Source organism: Schistocerca serialis, chromosome 2 (assembly GCF_023864345.2).
Source record: "Schistocerca serialis cubense isolate TAMUIC-IGC-003099 chromosome 2, iqSchSeri2.2, whole genome shotgun sequence".
Classification (NCBI taxonomy): Eukaryota; Metazoa; Arthropoda; class Insecta; order Orthoptera; family Acrididae; genus Schistocerca; species Schistocerca serialis.
Window position 1 is genome coordinate 687360454 of NC_064639.1, and position 14388 is coordinate 687374841.

General features: G+C 39.9%; 1 protein-coding gene across 1 annotated transcript in view; it reads left to right on the forward strand.

Moving 5' to 3' along the window:
* The window catches only part of LOC126455668 (enoyl-CoA hydratase, mitochondrial-like), an 83370-nt gene that overhangs the window by 25809 nt on the left and 43173 nt on the right, over positions 1–14388 (forward strand). The window contains exon 3 of the mRNA XM_050091438.1: positions 9458–9582. Within this exon, the coding sequence (XP_049947395.1) occupies positions 9458–9582 (125 nt within the window). The remainder of the gene's footprint in view (positions 1–9457; positions 9583–14388) is intronic.

Genomic DNA, 14388 nt, shown 5'->3' on the forward strand with positions numbered 1-14388 from the left:
ACATGTTGACTGTCAGGTGTACGTCTGCCTGCTGCACAGTAAATGTTTATGCACATGCACCAGACAACTCAGTGCTGTACATGAAATGGTGAGGATCACATCTTGAAGAGTGCCTCTGTTGATTGCATATTTACCCAACAACATAAAATCTCAAGTTCTTTCATTAAAAGCATTTGTTTGTGTATACTTCTAGCCTGGATACTGTGCAACAGAATATCAGCAATATGAAAGTTATATGGATCCCCAATGATCCATGTACTTTGCCGTGATGGGGTGGTCTGTGTACCTGAATGATACTGGCAGACACATCATAAGTGCAACCACATCAAAAGGATTGTATAAGAGTGACCATACCACCACATTATATCTTAAGGGAGCCAACAGCATTTTCTATAGTTGGAGGGGCAGCAGTCATGATGCTTGACTGATTTGGCATTGTAGTGTTAGACAACATAGCCATGCTATGTTCATATTATGGTATTGCCGAGGACAGTGGGAAAATTCAGCCATTATATGTCCCTCAGACATGCAGCTCTCCTTTATGGTTTAATGTTGGTAGTACCCTCCTGAGTAAACTATTCTGGAGAAAAAACAACCTTCGTTTGAATCTCCATACAGGGAGTACCCAAGACTGTATCATCACTATTAAAATTTCTGGCATCAAGTGAGTAAAGGTTATCAATATAAAAATTACATTGGGGTATTGTAGGAGTAGGTCTGGTAATGAAAAAGAAAATAAGAATTCAGGAAAACTACTACAAACAGCATAGTGAACAATTTATCACAGCCATCATAGTAGCACAAGTTCATATGTCTGCTACCTCTGCAGATGATGAAGAGAATGAAAAACTACATGATGAAATAGTGAAAATCTTCACTTAAAACTTTCGGGCTGATAGGCCTTGGTCGAAGTATAAAATTCTCTCCTGACATTTCGTCTCCGACTGCGGGAGACATCCTCGGAGGTAAAGCGGCAAACTACTAAGAGAACTCGATGAAGAGCTGATTATATAGGCAGTACAGAGGGCGCCACAGTGGATCACGTGGCGTTGGCTATGAGATTGTCTCTGGTGATGCCAATATTCTCGATTGAAAGTAATCGATCGTCACACTTGTGGTGCAACGCTGACATCCAAATTTTATCCAGTTTAACACCTTCGTCTTTCCTGTTAAAATTATTACGATGTTTATCAATCTCGATAGCCTCTCTATACAAGCGTGCATAATAATGCGAGGTTTTCGATATGACGCTCGTCTCGCTGAATTTTATTTCATGATCACCTTCCTGGTAAACATGTTCCGCTACGGCCGATTTATCCGTGTGACCCAGGCGACAATTCCTCTTATGTTCAACAAGACGGGTGTTCACACTTCTCTTTGTGGTACCGATGTAAACCTGTCCACAACTACAAGGAATTTTATATACCCCCGGTGTAGCCAAGGGGTCTCGTACATCTTTTGCCGACCTTAAAAATTCTTTTATTTTTCTGGTGGGTCTGAAAATAGTTTCCACCCCATACTTGCCTAAAACTTTCCCAATGTGGTCTGTGACCTTACTAATGAACGGAAGAAAAACTTTGCCCTTGGACAACTGTTGTTCGTCGTTACTCCTGATTCTCTGACTAGAGCGAAGTGCTCGATCTATATCCTTGGCAGAATAGCCATTCTTCACGAACGTTGACTGTAGATGTTCAATCTCATCTTTTAAATAAACAGGTTCACAAAGTTTGTACACCCTGTCTATCAAAGTTTTCATTACACCTCTTTTTTGTCTAGGGTGGTGGTTTGATTCTTTGTGTAGATAATGATCAGTATGTGTGGGCTTTCTATGCACCTGATAGCCCAACGTTCCGTCTCGTCGTTTAATCACAGACACATCCAGGAAGTTCATTTGCCCATTCCTTTCCGTCTCCATAGTGAATTGGATTTTCGGATTAATGCTGTTTAAATGTGTCAGGAAGGCATCCAACTCCTCTGCTCCGTGTGTCCATACTACGAATGTGTCATCGACGCAGCGATACCATCTGGCTGGTCTCTTATTGGCAGTCTGCAACGCCCGTTGTTCAAAAGTCTCCATAAATAAGTTAGCCACAGCAGGACTGAGAGGACTGCCCATAGCCACCCCATCAATCTGTTCATAAAAGTTATTATTGTATTGAAAGTAGGTTGTGGTGAGGCAGTGTCGGAATAATGCCACAATATCGCTAGGAAAAATATCCGCTATGCATAAGATAGCTTCGTTTACCGGAATCATGGTAAATAATGACACAACGTCAAAACTGACAAGGATATCATCCGGGCCCACGCTCATTTCCTTTAACTTGTCAATGAAATGAGCTGAATTTTTAATATGACTGTCCGTCCTACCAACATAAGGCTGCAGCATTGAGGCAAGGTGTCTAGCTAACTCGTGTGTTGGTCCGCCTATAGCGTTGACAATTGGCCTCAACGGAATCCCAGGTTTATGAACTTTGGGTAAGCCATAAAGTCTAGGTGGATATGCTTCTGTTTTACAAAGCAGCTTCTTATCGTCGGAGCCAAATGAAGACGCTTTCACCAGTCGATTTGTCATTCTTAAAATCTTCATAGTTGGATCTTTCTGGAGTTTTTTGTAATTGGAGGGAACCAAAATGTCATTGATTTTTCCATGATAGTCCTCACTGTTCAGTATGATGGTGGCATTACCCTTATCTGCATTAAGAACAATAATGTTTTTATCTCCATTTATATCCCTCAGCGCCTTCCTTTGAGCCTGCGACAAATTACTTTTAGGTGGCTTACACGTACGTAAAATCCTAGCCGTTTCCATCCTAATTACGTCAGCGGACTGCTGCGGCAGCTGACGGATACCGGCCTCAATGTTTGCTACAATATCCTCTGTGGGTACGTTTTGGGGCGTCACAGCAAAATTGCCTCTTTTCGCTAGTACAGAAATTTCAACTTTTGACAGATCTTGATCAGACAGGTTAATAACAGTTCGAGAATTGTCCTCAACTGAACCTCCAGAAATGTTGTTCTGTAAGTTATTGAACTTCTTCTTCTGCCTATTTGCTGACACTTCTGCACTAACTTCCATAGTTTTGAATGTTAGACCGTCAATCTTATTCCAGTAACCACACTGCATAGTATTACTAAGAAACAAGTGGAGATGAAAAAGTTTACTGCTGGTTACTGCCAGTGCTCACCACGTCTGATGAATCCTCTCACGTAGCATTGCAGACTCCATACGGTTGTAAATACGATGTGCCTGGGCCGAGCGAAACATCCTCTTCACCTTCAGAAATTTCGGAACCATCGAAGTGTCCCTACAGCGTAACAGGAAGGTGAGGGTATACAGTTGTTGTGCTTTCTTCTTGCGCATTCCTTCAAATCGTTGAACTGATGCTGACATATCCTCCCCGTAAAGGCATTTGATCATACAATGTAAGCTTTCACGGCCGGTATTGTCTTCACTTAAAACTTCCGGGCTCATAGGCCGTGGTCGAAGTATAAAACTCTCTCCTGACGTTTCGTCTCCGACTGCGGGAGACATCCTCGGAGGTAAAGCGGCGAACTGCGAAGAGATCTCGACGAAGCGCTGATTATATAGGCAGTACAGAGGGCGCCACAGTGGGTCACATGGCGTCGGCTATGAGATTGTCTCTGGTGATGCCAACATTCTCAATTGAAAGTAATCGATCGTCATGCTTGCGGTGCAACGCTGACATCCAAATTTTATCCAGTTTAACACCTTCGTCTTTCCTGTTAAAATTATTATGATGTTTATCAATCTCGATAGCCTCTCTATACAAGCGTGCATAATAATGTGAGGTTTTTGATATGACGCTCGTCTCGCTGAATTTTATTTCATGATCAGCTTCCTTTTCACCTTCCCTTTCAATACAATAATAACTTTTATGAACAGATTGACGGGGTGGCTATGGCAGTCCTCTCAGTCCTGCTGTGGCTAACTTATTTATGGAGACTTTTGAACAACGGGCGTTGCAGACTGCCAGTAAGAGACCAGCCAGATGGTATCGCTGCGTCGATGACACGTTCGTAGTATGGACACACGGAGCAGAGGAGTTGGATGCCTTCCTGACACATTTAAACAGCATTAATCCGAAAATCCAATTCACTATGGAGACGGAAAGGAATGGGCAATTGAACTTCCTGGATGTGTCTGTGATTAAACGACGGGACGGAACGTTGGGCCATAAGGTGCATAGAAAGCCCACACATACTGATCGTTATCTACACAAAGAATCAAACCACCACCCTAGACAAAAAAGAGGTGTAATGAAAACTTTGGTAGACAGGGTGTACAAACTTTGTGAACCTGTTTATTTAAAAGATGAGATTGAACATCTACGGTCAACGTTCGTGAAGAATGGCTATTCTACCAAGGATATAGATCGAGCACTTCGCTCTAGGTAGAGAATCAGGAGTAACGACGAACAACAGTCGTCCAAGGGCAAAGTTTTTCTTCCGTTCATTAGTAAGGTCACAGACCGCATTGGGAAAGTTTTAGGCAAGTATGGGGTGGAAACTATTTTCAGACCCACCAGAAAAATAAAGGAATTTTTAAGGTAGGCAAAAGATGCACGAGACCCTTTGGCTGCACCGGGGGTATATAAAATTCCTTGTAGTTGTGGACAGGTTTACATCGGTACCACAAAGAGAAGTGTGAACACCCGTCTTGTTGAACATAAGAGGAATTGTCACCTGGGTCACACGGATAAATCGGCTGTAGCGGAACATGTTTACCAGGAAGGTGATCATGAAATAAAATTCAGCGAGACGAGCGTCATATCAAAAACCTCGCATTATTATGCACGCTTGTATAGAGAGGCTATCGAGATTGATAAACATTGTAATAATTTTAACAGGAAAGACAAAGGTGTTAAACTGGATAAAATTTGGATGTCAGCGTTGCACCACAAGCGTGACGATCGATTACTTTCAATCGAGAATGTTGGCATCACCAGAGACAATCTCATAGCCGACGCCACGTGACCCACTGTGGCGCCCTCTGTACTGCCTATATAATCTGCGCTTCGTCGAGTTCTCTTCGCAGTTCGCCGCTTTACCTCCGAGGATGTCTCCCGCAGTCGGAGAAGAAACGTCAGGAGAGAGTTTTATACTTCGACCAAGACCTATCAGCCCGGAAGTTTTAAGTGAAAACAATACCGGCCGTGAAAGCTTACATTGTAGTGAAAATCATTCTGTATTTTAAGGAAGGTGAAAATTTAATTGGGGTGGAGGACTTAAACCTCTAGGAAAGGGAAGGGAAGGAAAAATAGTACAGGGACATGGAATGGAGAAAGAAAGAAATGGTACTCCATGTGACAGAACTTTGTACAGAGCACAGTTTAATCATCAAGAAAATTTGTACATGTGCATCAGATCTGCAGGCACTGAAAGGTTTCTGATTGATTTTATAATGATAAGACCGGGATTTAGAAACCAGATTACAGAAGGCAAAATATTTCCAGGAGAAAATATGAGTATGACTGTAAGTTATGAAATGCAGAATAAAACTGAAGAAATTGCAGGAAAAGTAAGGAAGATACTGTTTAACGTCTCACGAATGACATGGTCTTTACAGTTGGAGCACAAGCTCAGCTTGGGAAAGGCTGGGAAAAATAAATCAGGCATGCCCTTTCAAAGGAGCCATCTTGGCAGTAGCCTGAAGTAATTCAAGAAAGTCATGGAAAACCTGAATCTGAATGGCTGGACAGGGGTCTGAATTGTTGTCCCCTTAAATATGAGTCCATTGTGTTACTACTACAAAACCTAACTCAATAAAATTTCAGAATAGTAGTGAAACAAGGGGATGGAACCTACATAGGCTGAAACAAACACTCAGTCTTGAGAGTTTCAAATGGAATGTTAGTCAACAACTGACCGAAATAGCTAAAATAAATACAATAGAAGATTAACCCACCCGGACAGCACACACATTAGCATGTTGCTTTGAGATTTGGGGAGAATCACTGGCTCTTGTTTGAATCTGGCTGGCAGATTAATAATGAGGGCCAGTCTGTAGGCCCATCTGGATATGGTTTTTAGGCAGTTTCCCACTTCCAACTACATCTGCATCATACTCCACAAGGCACCTGATGGTGCTCCACTTGTGAATGGTGCATGGAGGAATTATTGTCAGTAAGTCTCTGTATTAGTTCTAATTTCTCAAATTTTCTTGTAGTGGTCTTTTTGTGAGATGTATGTGGGAGGAAGTAATAAGTTATTTAACTTTTCCCAGAAAGTGCTTTCTCAAAATTTCTATAGTAACCCTCTTAGTGATGCACAATCCTTCTCTAGTAATGCCTGCCACGGGAGGTTGTTGACCATCTATATAATGCTCTTGCACCAGCTAAACAATCATGTGATGAAATCCACTACTCTTTGTTGGATCTGCTCTATGTATTCTATCAGTCCTACCTGGTAAGGGTTCCAGATGAGTACCAGGCTTGTACCCACATCCCGCCTCAATAACATGATCTGTGAACATTTACAGAACATTCACACACTTTCACATGGCTGAGCTAACACTAGACACAGACGGATGGGGCTCACAAATTCCATCCAAGGGGAGGAAAACGTGGCATCAAGAAGATAATCCAACCACCCTCTACCACTAACATAACCAAATTAAATCATTGACATACCAAACCCTTGAAGACATGGGATAAAGGCCACAAAAAAAGAAAGAAGAAGTACTATAGAAGATGGGTGAATGAGGAAAATTGGGTGGTTGGAGCAATACCCTGCCTATTAATGGAAGTTGACAAAGTCATCACAGCCGAAGTAACCTGTTCAGTCAGGACCAGTAGCATGGCAACCATAATGAATAAACCTGTTGAAACTGCACTTAAAGATTGCACAAGTAGAAACCATTCCAAACTCATCACCAATTGTGTAGTAAGCAAGTAATACAAAACCCAATCCAAGTCACACAAATAGAGCTTTATTCATAAAATCTGAACACTGAGCCTCGTGGGCCACCAGTAAACAGCATAGCAGAAACCATGCCATGTGCATGCTTCCTACTGGCAGCATCAAATGGCCACCTGCACTGATACAGGAGATTTGAGTGCAGTCGCATTACAACCCACACTTGGCGCACTCACACTCATCATCATTAGTAGTGGGATACAGCAAAATTAAACATCTAGGAGAAGAAAAAAAATCTTTGAGGTTTGCTGATGATTTAATTTTCTTAAAGATAGCGAAAGACTTGAGAGATCAGTTGAGTGAAATATATGGTGATTTAAAAAGTAAAACTAGGGCAGAGGAATGTTATAAGATTAAATTAAATGATGCCAATGGAATTAGATTAGGAAATGAGAGACTGAAAGTAGTAGATGTGTTTTGCTAGTTGGGCAACAAAATACCTAAAAATGGTAGGAAGTGTCATCATTCAGTGAGCATAGGAGGATATAAGATGACTTAGACAAAATTTCTAGTTAGTGTCAGGAATGTAAGTTAATACAGATGAGTAGGAAAACAGTGCTATAATGTTCAAATACAGCATTAGTTGTGTGCTGCTTGATACAGTCATGTCGATTGAATATCTATGGGTAATGTTGCAAAGTGATACGAAGTGGAAAGAGTGCATAAGGATTGTAGTAGGGAAGACAAATGGTTTATTGCGAGAGTACTCCTGAAATGATTCATCTGTAATGGAGACCATGTATAGGACACAAGTGTGATGTTTCCTTGAATACTGCCAGAGTGTCTGGGATCTTCACCAGGTCAGATTGAAGCAATCTGACAGCAGAATGATTCTACTGTTGCCAATATACATTTCATGTAAGGACTATGAGGATAAGATAAGGAATTTAGAGCTCATATGGAGGCATATAGACAGTTTTTTTTTCCTTGGTCTATTTGTGAGTGGCACAGGAAAGTAAATGCCTAGTAATTAAGCAAGGCACCTTCTGCCATGGACCATACAGTGGCTTGTGGATTAAATATATAGCTGTAGACATAGAAAAAAAGTTTAAATTGGCAATAACAAGAAAAGTGTTTTTGAAAGAGGAAAATATTTCCAATACAAATTTAAGTGTTAAGAAGTCTTTTTGGAAAGTATTTGTTTTGATTGTAGCCTTATACAGAACTGAAATGTGGACAGTAAACAGTACGGACAAGAAGAGAATAAAATCTTTTGAAATATGGTATGCCAAAGAACATACATAATACAAATAATCTGATTCAGGTACAGGAGATACATCAAACATGTAAAATTTTACCGTAAATGTAGAACATCTCATATTAATAACAGCTTCCTAATAATAATAGTAATACTACAGTTTTCTTCTAGATTTCCTCCAACGGAACCTGCTGTAGCCTTATTTTTAGATTTTATGAATGTGTGGTGTCTGTTCCTTCAAAAGAATACACACCTCATTCATGTAATTGATAAGCCTGGATGGGCAATGGATCCACTTTCTTCAGTGACAATGCAGACATCCAAGCTCCTATGGGAATCTCTGAATAGCGAATGGCAATATAATGGACAGGGACTGTGGATAGGTGGCGCTTGGTGGGAGTGTGGATCAACCATGAGGCATACTGAGATAGTCCATGCAGCTGTGAGACTGCTGTGTCTCAGATGGTGCAGTGGTTACTGTACCTGTATGGTAAGCAGGAGATCCCGAGTCTGGATCCCAGTTCACATTTTCGCTTGACGCCACTGATTCTGCTTAATGTCCCCCTGCAGCTGATAGCAGTGATTCCTCTTCCATTTACATATCTTATTTTTAGAATCGCTGGTTTCATATTAAATATGTTTTTGTCCATTAATTTACTGAATTGCAGTGTGAATAAGAGAAATGTATGGCACAAATTGACTAAGAGAAGGGACTGGTTGATAGGACACATTCTGAAACATCAAGGAATAGTTAATTTGCTACTGGAGGAAAATTTTGGAGGTAAAAATTGCAGTGTGAGACCAAAATTTGACTACAGTACACAGATTGAGGAGGAAGTAGATTGCAGTTGTTATGCTGAGATGAAAAATATAGCAAAGGATAGACTAATCTTGAGAGTTGTAGGAAACCAGTCTTCAGTTGAACACTACTACCACAACCACAACAACAACATCAACAACAAATATCTAGAATATAGAGATGTAGTGAAACTGGGTGTCAAACAAATATAAGCATAATGAACACAGTTCAGACTAATTTTTCCATCTTCTACTTTTTCATTGTGAAAGACAGAGCTGCCAAATGTAGTCATGGGTTAACCTTTCTTTGTACTCCACTGTTTTCTCTCAGCATCTATTTTAAGAGGACATGGTATCTCCGAATCTCTTCCAAAGAGGAACAAGTAATACAGTTGCCTTAAATTCAAGTTACAAATCTCAATTACATCTTGTGAGAGGTGTTAGCTATTCTTTACTCTTCACATTTATCATATCTTCAGTGAATGTTGCATTTTAAACTAAAATTTATTGTGAGTTTTCAAATAGGTGCTGACATAAAGGAAATGCTGAACCAAACATATTCTGAAGTCATGAAGGGAAGCTTGTTTGGTGAATGGAAACGAATCTCACACTGTAGTAAACCTGTGATAGCTGCTGTAAATGGATATGCAGTAAGTTTGAGTTGCTCTTACATAACTAGAAGTTTTAGGTTCACAGCAACAGTGTCTTGAATTTTGCATTTACTACATTTTCATATTAAGTGATGATGTACTATAGTTGGAGTCACAAACGATGGCAGTTGAGTTTAGGATCATTCGGCGCATCTATGTCATGCATTCTCTGACAGCCAATGAGCATACAGTAGTGTTCTGAGTGCTGTGCTGTGCTGTGAATGTTGTACGCATAGCGACTGTTTAACATGGTTGTGGTGAGTTATTTGAGTGCATTTGTATTCCATTTGTTGCAAGTTGTCATGGCTAATGGTGGCAATAAGTGACAAATTCAACACAAGCAAGTGAGAGACATAATTTACAGGCTACATGCTTACATCAAGCACAAAGTATGCATATGCGGGTACTGCAACTGTCACTTGGAACCGGCTACAATTCATTCCCCGTCCTTGTCTGAGCCTGTGTGAACCGCCATCGTTCATGGATCCGACTACAGTACACCAAATCATGCCTTTTTTTAAAGAAGAAAACAAGATATTCCTGTGACACAGTTTGATAAAAATCCTTTCTTTGTGAGTAGTTCATCAGTTTTTGTCGTGCTGTTACCCTAAGTATAGCTTCAACATAAGTATCATCCATACTGTCCAGTAATTATCATTTGTCCACAGTTCAAATTTTGCCCACCACTATCAGTATTTCCTGCTTTTCCTTTGATCATTTTGAAGTAATGGATTGCCTTCACATATGTTTGTGTGTGTGTGTGTGTGTGTGAAGTGAGCACATGTACATGTGCGCATGTATATTTAGGAAAAGAGTGGTAGCTCAATTGCTAGTTAAGTCTAAATTGAAATTACAGTTATTTGTGCACCACACATCAACCAGCAATGAAGGAGTGGTAGCCATTACTGACTTTTGTCTATTGTTTACATCCTGGAGTTTCTCTTATTGCAGTATTTGCTGATAACATTTACAAATAAAGAATAGAGAACAAAATAAAGGGAGTCTAATGTGTTCTGCTTCATCCATTACACAATTAAAATTCAGTTTGGTTAATAGAGTCTTCTTTGTCCATCAGAGTAAGGCTTACAGTAACTGAGACATAGCAGATCAATATCAAAATTTATGCAAAGTAGTAGATTTTCTGTTCATGGAATAAATAAAATATGCCAAGTTGATCTAAATATAAATCAAGTGTAGTTACATTAGTGGATGTGTCTGTGTTAGGGCATATGAGGTGAAACAGTTTCAAAAGAGCACATTTATTTTCATGCTAAGCAACCTATTTCTATATTTAATTTTATGCATGAGAAATGTTCATAAATCATTATGGAATTTTTTATCTAATTAAATGTACTTGTGTTATTTAACTGAATCTATTTTTCTAGCAAGTGTGGTTGTTCCCGTAGGTTAGTTGAACTGGAAATGTGTGCAAAAATTGTAGCTTGTGATTTCACTGGTGTGACTACAGTGGAGAAGAGAATGGGATACTCAGTGAGGCACTTATATGCAATGTGTACTGTACTAGATTCAGAAATATTCAAAACAGGAGCAGAAGATTTATTCTCGTCAGGCCGAGCTAGAACACAGAATCTGAATTACAGTAGTTAAAGGTACTGGGGGGAGGGGCAGACAGAAAGAGGAAGAGAGGATCTGCCAGGCAAAGATAACATGCAAAGGACAATGGGTGAAAATTTTGCTAAAAAATTATAAACTTAGCTAATTAATAGACATCACTTGTTACCAGACTCACATAAGGAAAACCTTCATAAGGATGTACAGGAATGTATGTTGCAGTAGAACAACAGTAGCAACTTTACAGGTAATTGGAAGAAAAACATAATTAGAAAAGAAAACTTCCGCTGAAACTTCCTGGCAGATTAAAACTGTGTGGTGGACAGAGACTAGAATTTGGGACCTTCCTTTTGTGGGCAAGTGCTCTACCAAGCAGTAGAAAGGCAAGGTCCCAAATTCAAGTCTCGGTCTGGCACATAGTTTTAATCTGCCAGGAAGTTTCATATCAGCACACACTCTGCTGCAGAGTGAAAATTTCATTCTGAAAACTTCTGCTGATAGATGACACTAAATGGAAGGGTGTAGACCAGTAGGTTCAGAGCAAGTTAGGTTCAGGATTTCTGGTAACAAGCTTTGTGAAACCAAGGACTAATCTTAGCTAGGTAACAGGAAACATAGGACAAGTGTGTAAGGATTTTAGCAAATATGATCACATTTTGATATTTGAGGGAAAGAAGGAAGGTTGGGCTTAATGTCCCATTGACATTGAGGTCATTATAGAGATGGAGAACAAGCTCGGATTGTGTCATGGATAGGGAAGGAAATCAGATGTGCTCTTTTAAAGGAACCATCCCGGAATTTGCTTGGAGCAATTGAGGGAAATCACAGAAAACCTAAATCTGGATGGCCGGATACGGGTTTCAATTGTCATCCTCCCAAATGCAAGTCCAGTGTGCTATCCACTGCACCACCTCACGTGGTTTTGATAGTTGACGGAGCTGGAAACAACTTGTCAAAAAAAAAAAAAAAAATGTAAAGTACCGTATACTATTGTGTGTGACAAGGACATATTAGAAGCAGCTACCAAATACAAGTTTGTTGTGTAGGTCCTGAGGTGCCATGATCAGCCCTGGGTTACTCTTGTAAAGTGAGTAAATTCAAAGCTAGGCAGAATCATTGGGATGGCTGCAAGAGCTCACACTTGTGCTGTTCAAGATTACTTGTACTACACCTGATTAGGTGGCATAAAGACAAGGTGACAGATATTACCTGAAAGCATATGGGGGACCACCAGCACACAAAGGAAAATCACTGTGATTATTGGAATCAAGTTCAATTCAGACAAAATATTGTAGGAAATGAAACTGGTAGAGACTCTCGTTCATTATATAAGACTAGAGAAAAAGAGGAAATAAACTTGCTGTCAGTACATTAGAGAGAGAGAGAGAGAGAGAGAGAGAGAGAGAGAGAGAGAGAGAGAGAGAGAGAGAGAGAGAGAGTTAATGGGAGGGGGGGGGGGGCTAAGGAAGTAAATCAATTGGTTTCTTTGGAAGACCTGAGTAGTTTGAAAGAAACTGATGACTTTTGTCTGTCAAAGTATGATATAAACTCAGGGATAGAGAACATTAAAGTAATAGTGCTATAAATTAACTGTATATTCATTTAAATCTGATGTGGCTAAAGGGGAAGTTAACACAGATATAAAAATGAATATAAATTTGCAAAGAAGTAAGTGATTAGGCCTACAGATCAGGATACAGAAGCGTGTACTTGGAAGTTGATATTGGACAATGTAATATTTGTTGTTGTCACTGTACACAGGTCCCACTGGGTAAATGGTTGATTATAAGGAAAAATTTTGAAGACTTATTGTGCTGTCTGTCAAACAAAAAGAAGGATTATTGAATTGTGATAATTTTATCTAAATTTCTTAAAGCAGTCTGAGAGGAAAAGTAATTTAAGAATGCGGTTAGCCAGTTACAATTCAATATCAAACATAAATTTCCCCACTCATGCTTCTCAGATTGTAGTATCTTGATAAACAATACATTGTTAAACCAAGCAGAAGCTAAACAATCATATGCATATGATGTAATAAATGCAATGTCAAATCCTGATTCACAGTTAGTCACATTATGTAACTTGTGAATGTAATTCTGATTGGTTCCATAAATTACCTATTCTAAAGCTATTTACTTGTAACACTGGACAAGTCATTTTGCTTACAAGGTTTTCAATGTGGTTATGGCCATACAATGAAACTTAACAGGCTTTGGATGTAGAATGGCAATTGGCACTAGATGCATGGTACATTCCATTTTGAAAATCATTAGGGAATTCAATACACTGAGATCCATAGTGTTTAGAGTGTGCCAAAAATACCACATTTCAGGCATTATCTCTCACCATGGACAATGCAATGGCCAATGGCTTTCACTTAATGACTGAGAATGGTGACATTTGTGTAGACTTGTCAGTGCTAACAGAAAAGCAACACTGCATGAAATAACCACAGAAATCGGTGTGGGACGTACAATGAACATGTCGGTTAGGACAGTGTGGTGAAATGTGGCATTAATGCAGTATGGCAGCAGAAGACAGATGGGAGTGCCTTTGCCAACATCATAACATTGCTTGCAGTGCCTCTCCTGGGCTTGTGACCACATCGATTGAACCCTAGAACTGGAAAATTGTAGCCTGTTCACATGAGTCTTAATTTCAGTCAGCACGAGCTGACGGTAGAGTTCAAGCGTGGTGCAGACTCCATGAAGCTGTGGACCCATATTGTTGACAAGGCACTGTGCAATCTGGTTGTGGCTCCATAATGGTGAGGGCTCTGTTTACATGAAGTGGACTGGATATGTTCAGCTACTTGGAGACCATTTGCAGCCAAACAATCACACAGTTTTTATGGATGACAATGTGCCATGTCACCAGGCCATAGTTGTTCATGATCAGTTTGAAGAATATTCTGGTCAGTTAAAGTGAATCACCCAATGTGAATCCCATCAAACATTTATGTGACATAATCCAGAGGTCAGTTCATGCACAAAATTATGCACTGGCAACACTTTTACAATTGTGGATGGCTATAGAAGTAGTATGGCTCAGTATTTTTGCAGGGGACATCCAGTGACTTGTGTCCACACCAGACTGAGTTGCTGCACTACACATGTGAAGGGAGGTCCAACATGATACTGGGAGGTATCCCATGACTTTTGTCACCTCAGTGTATAATAGCTTGCATAGTACACTCCTGGAAATGGAAAAAAGAACACATTGACACCGGTGTGT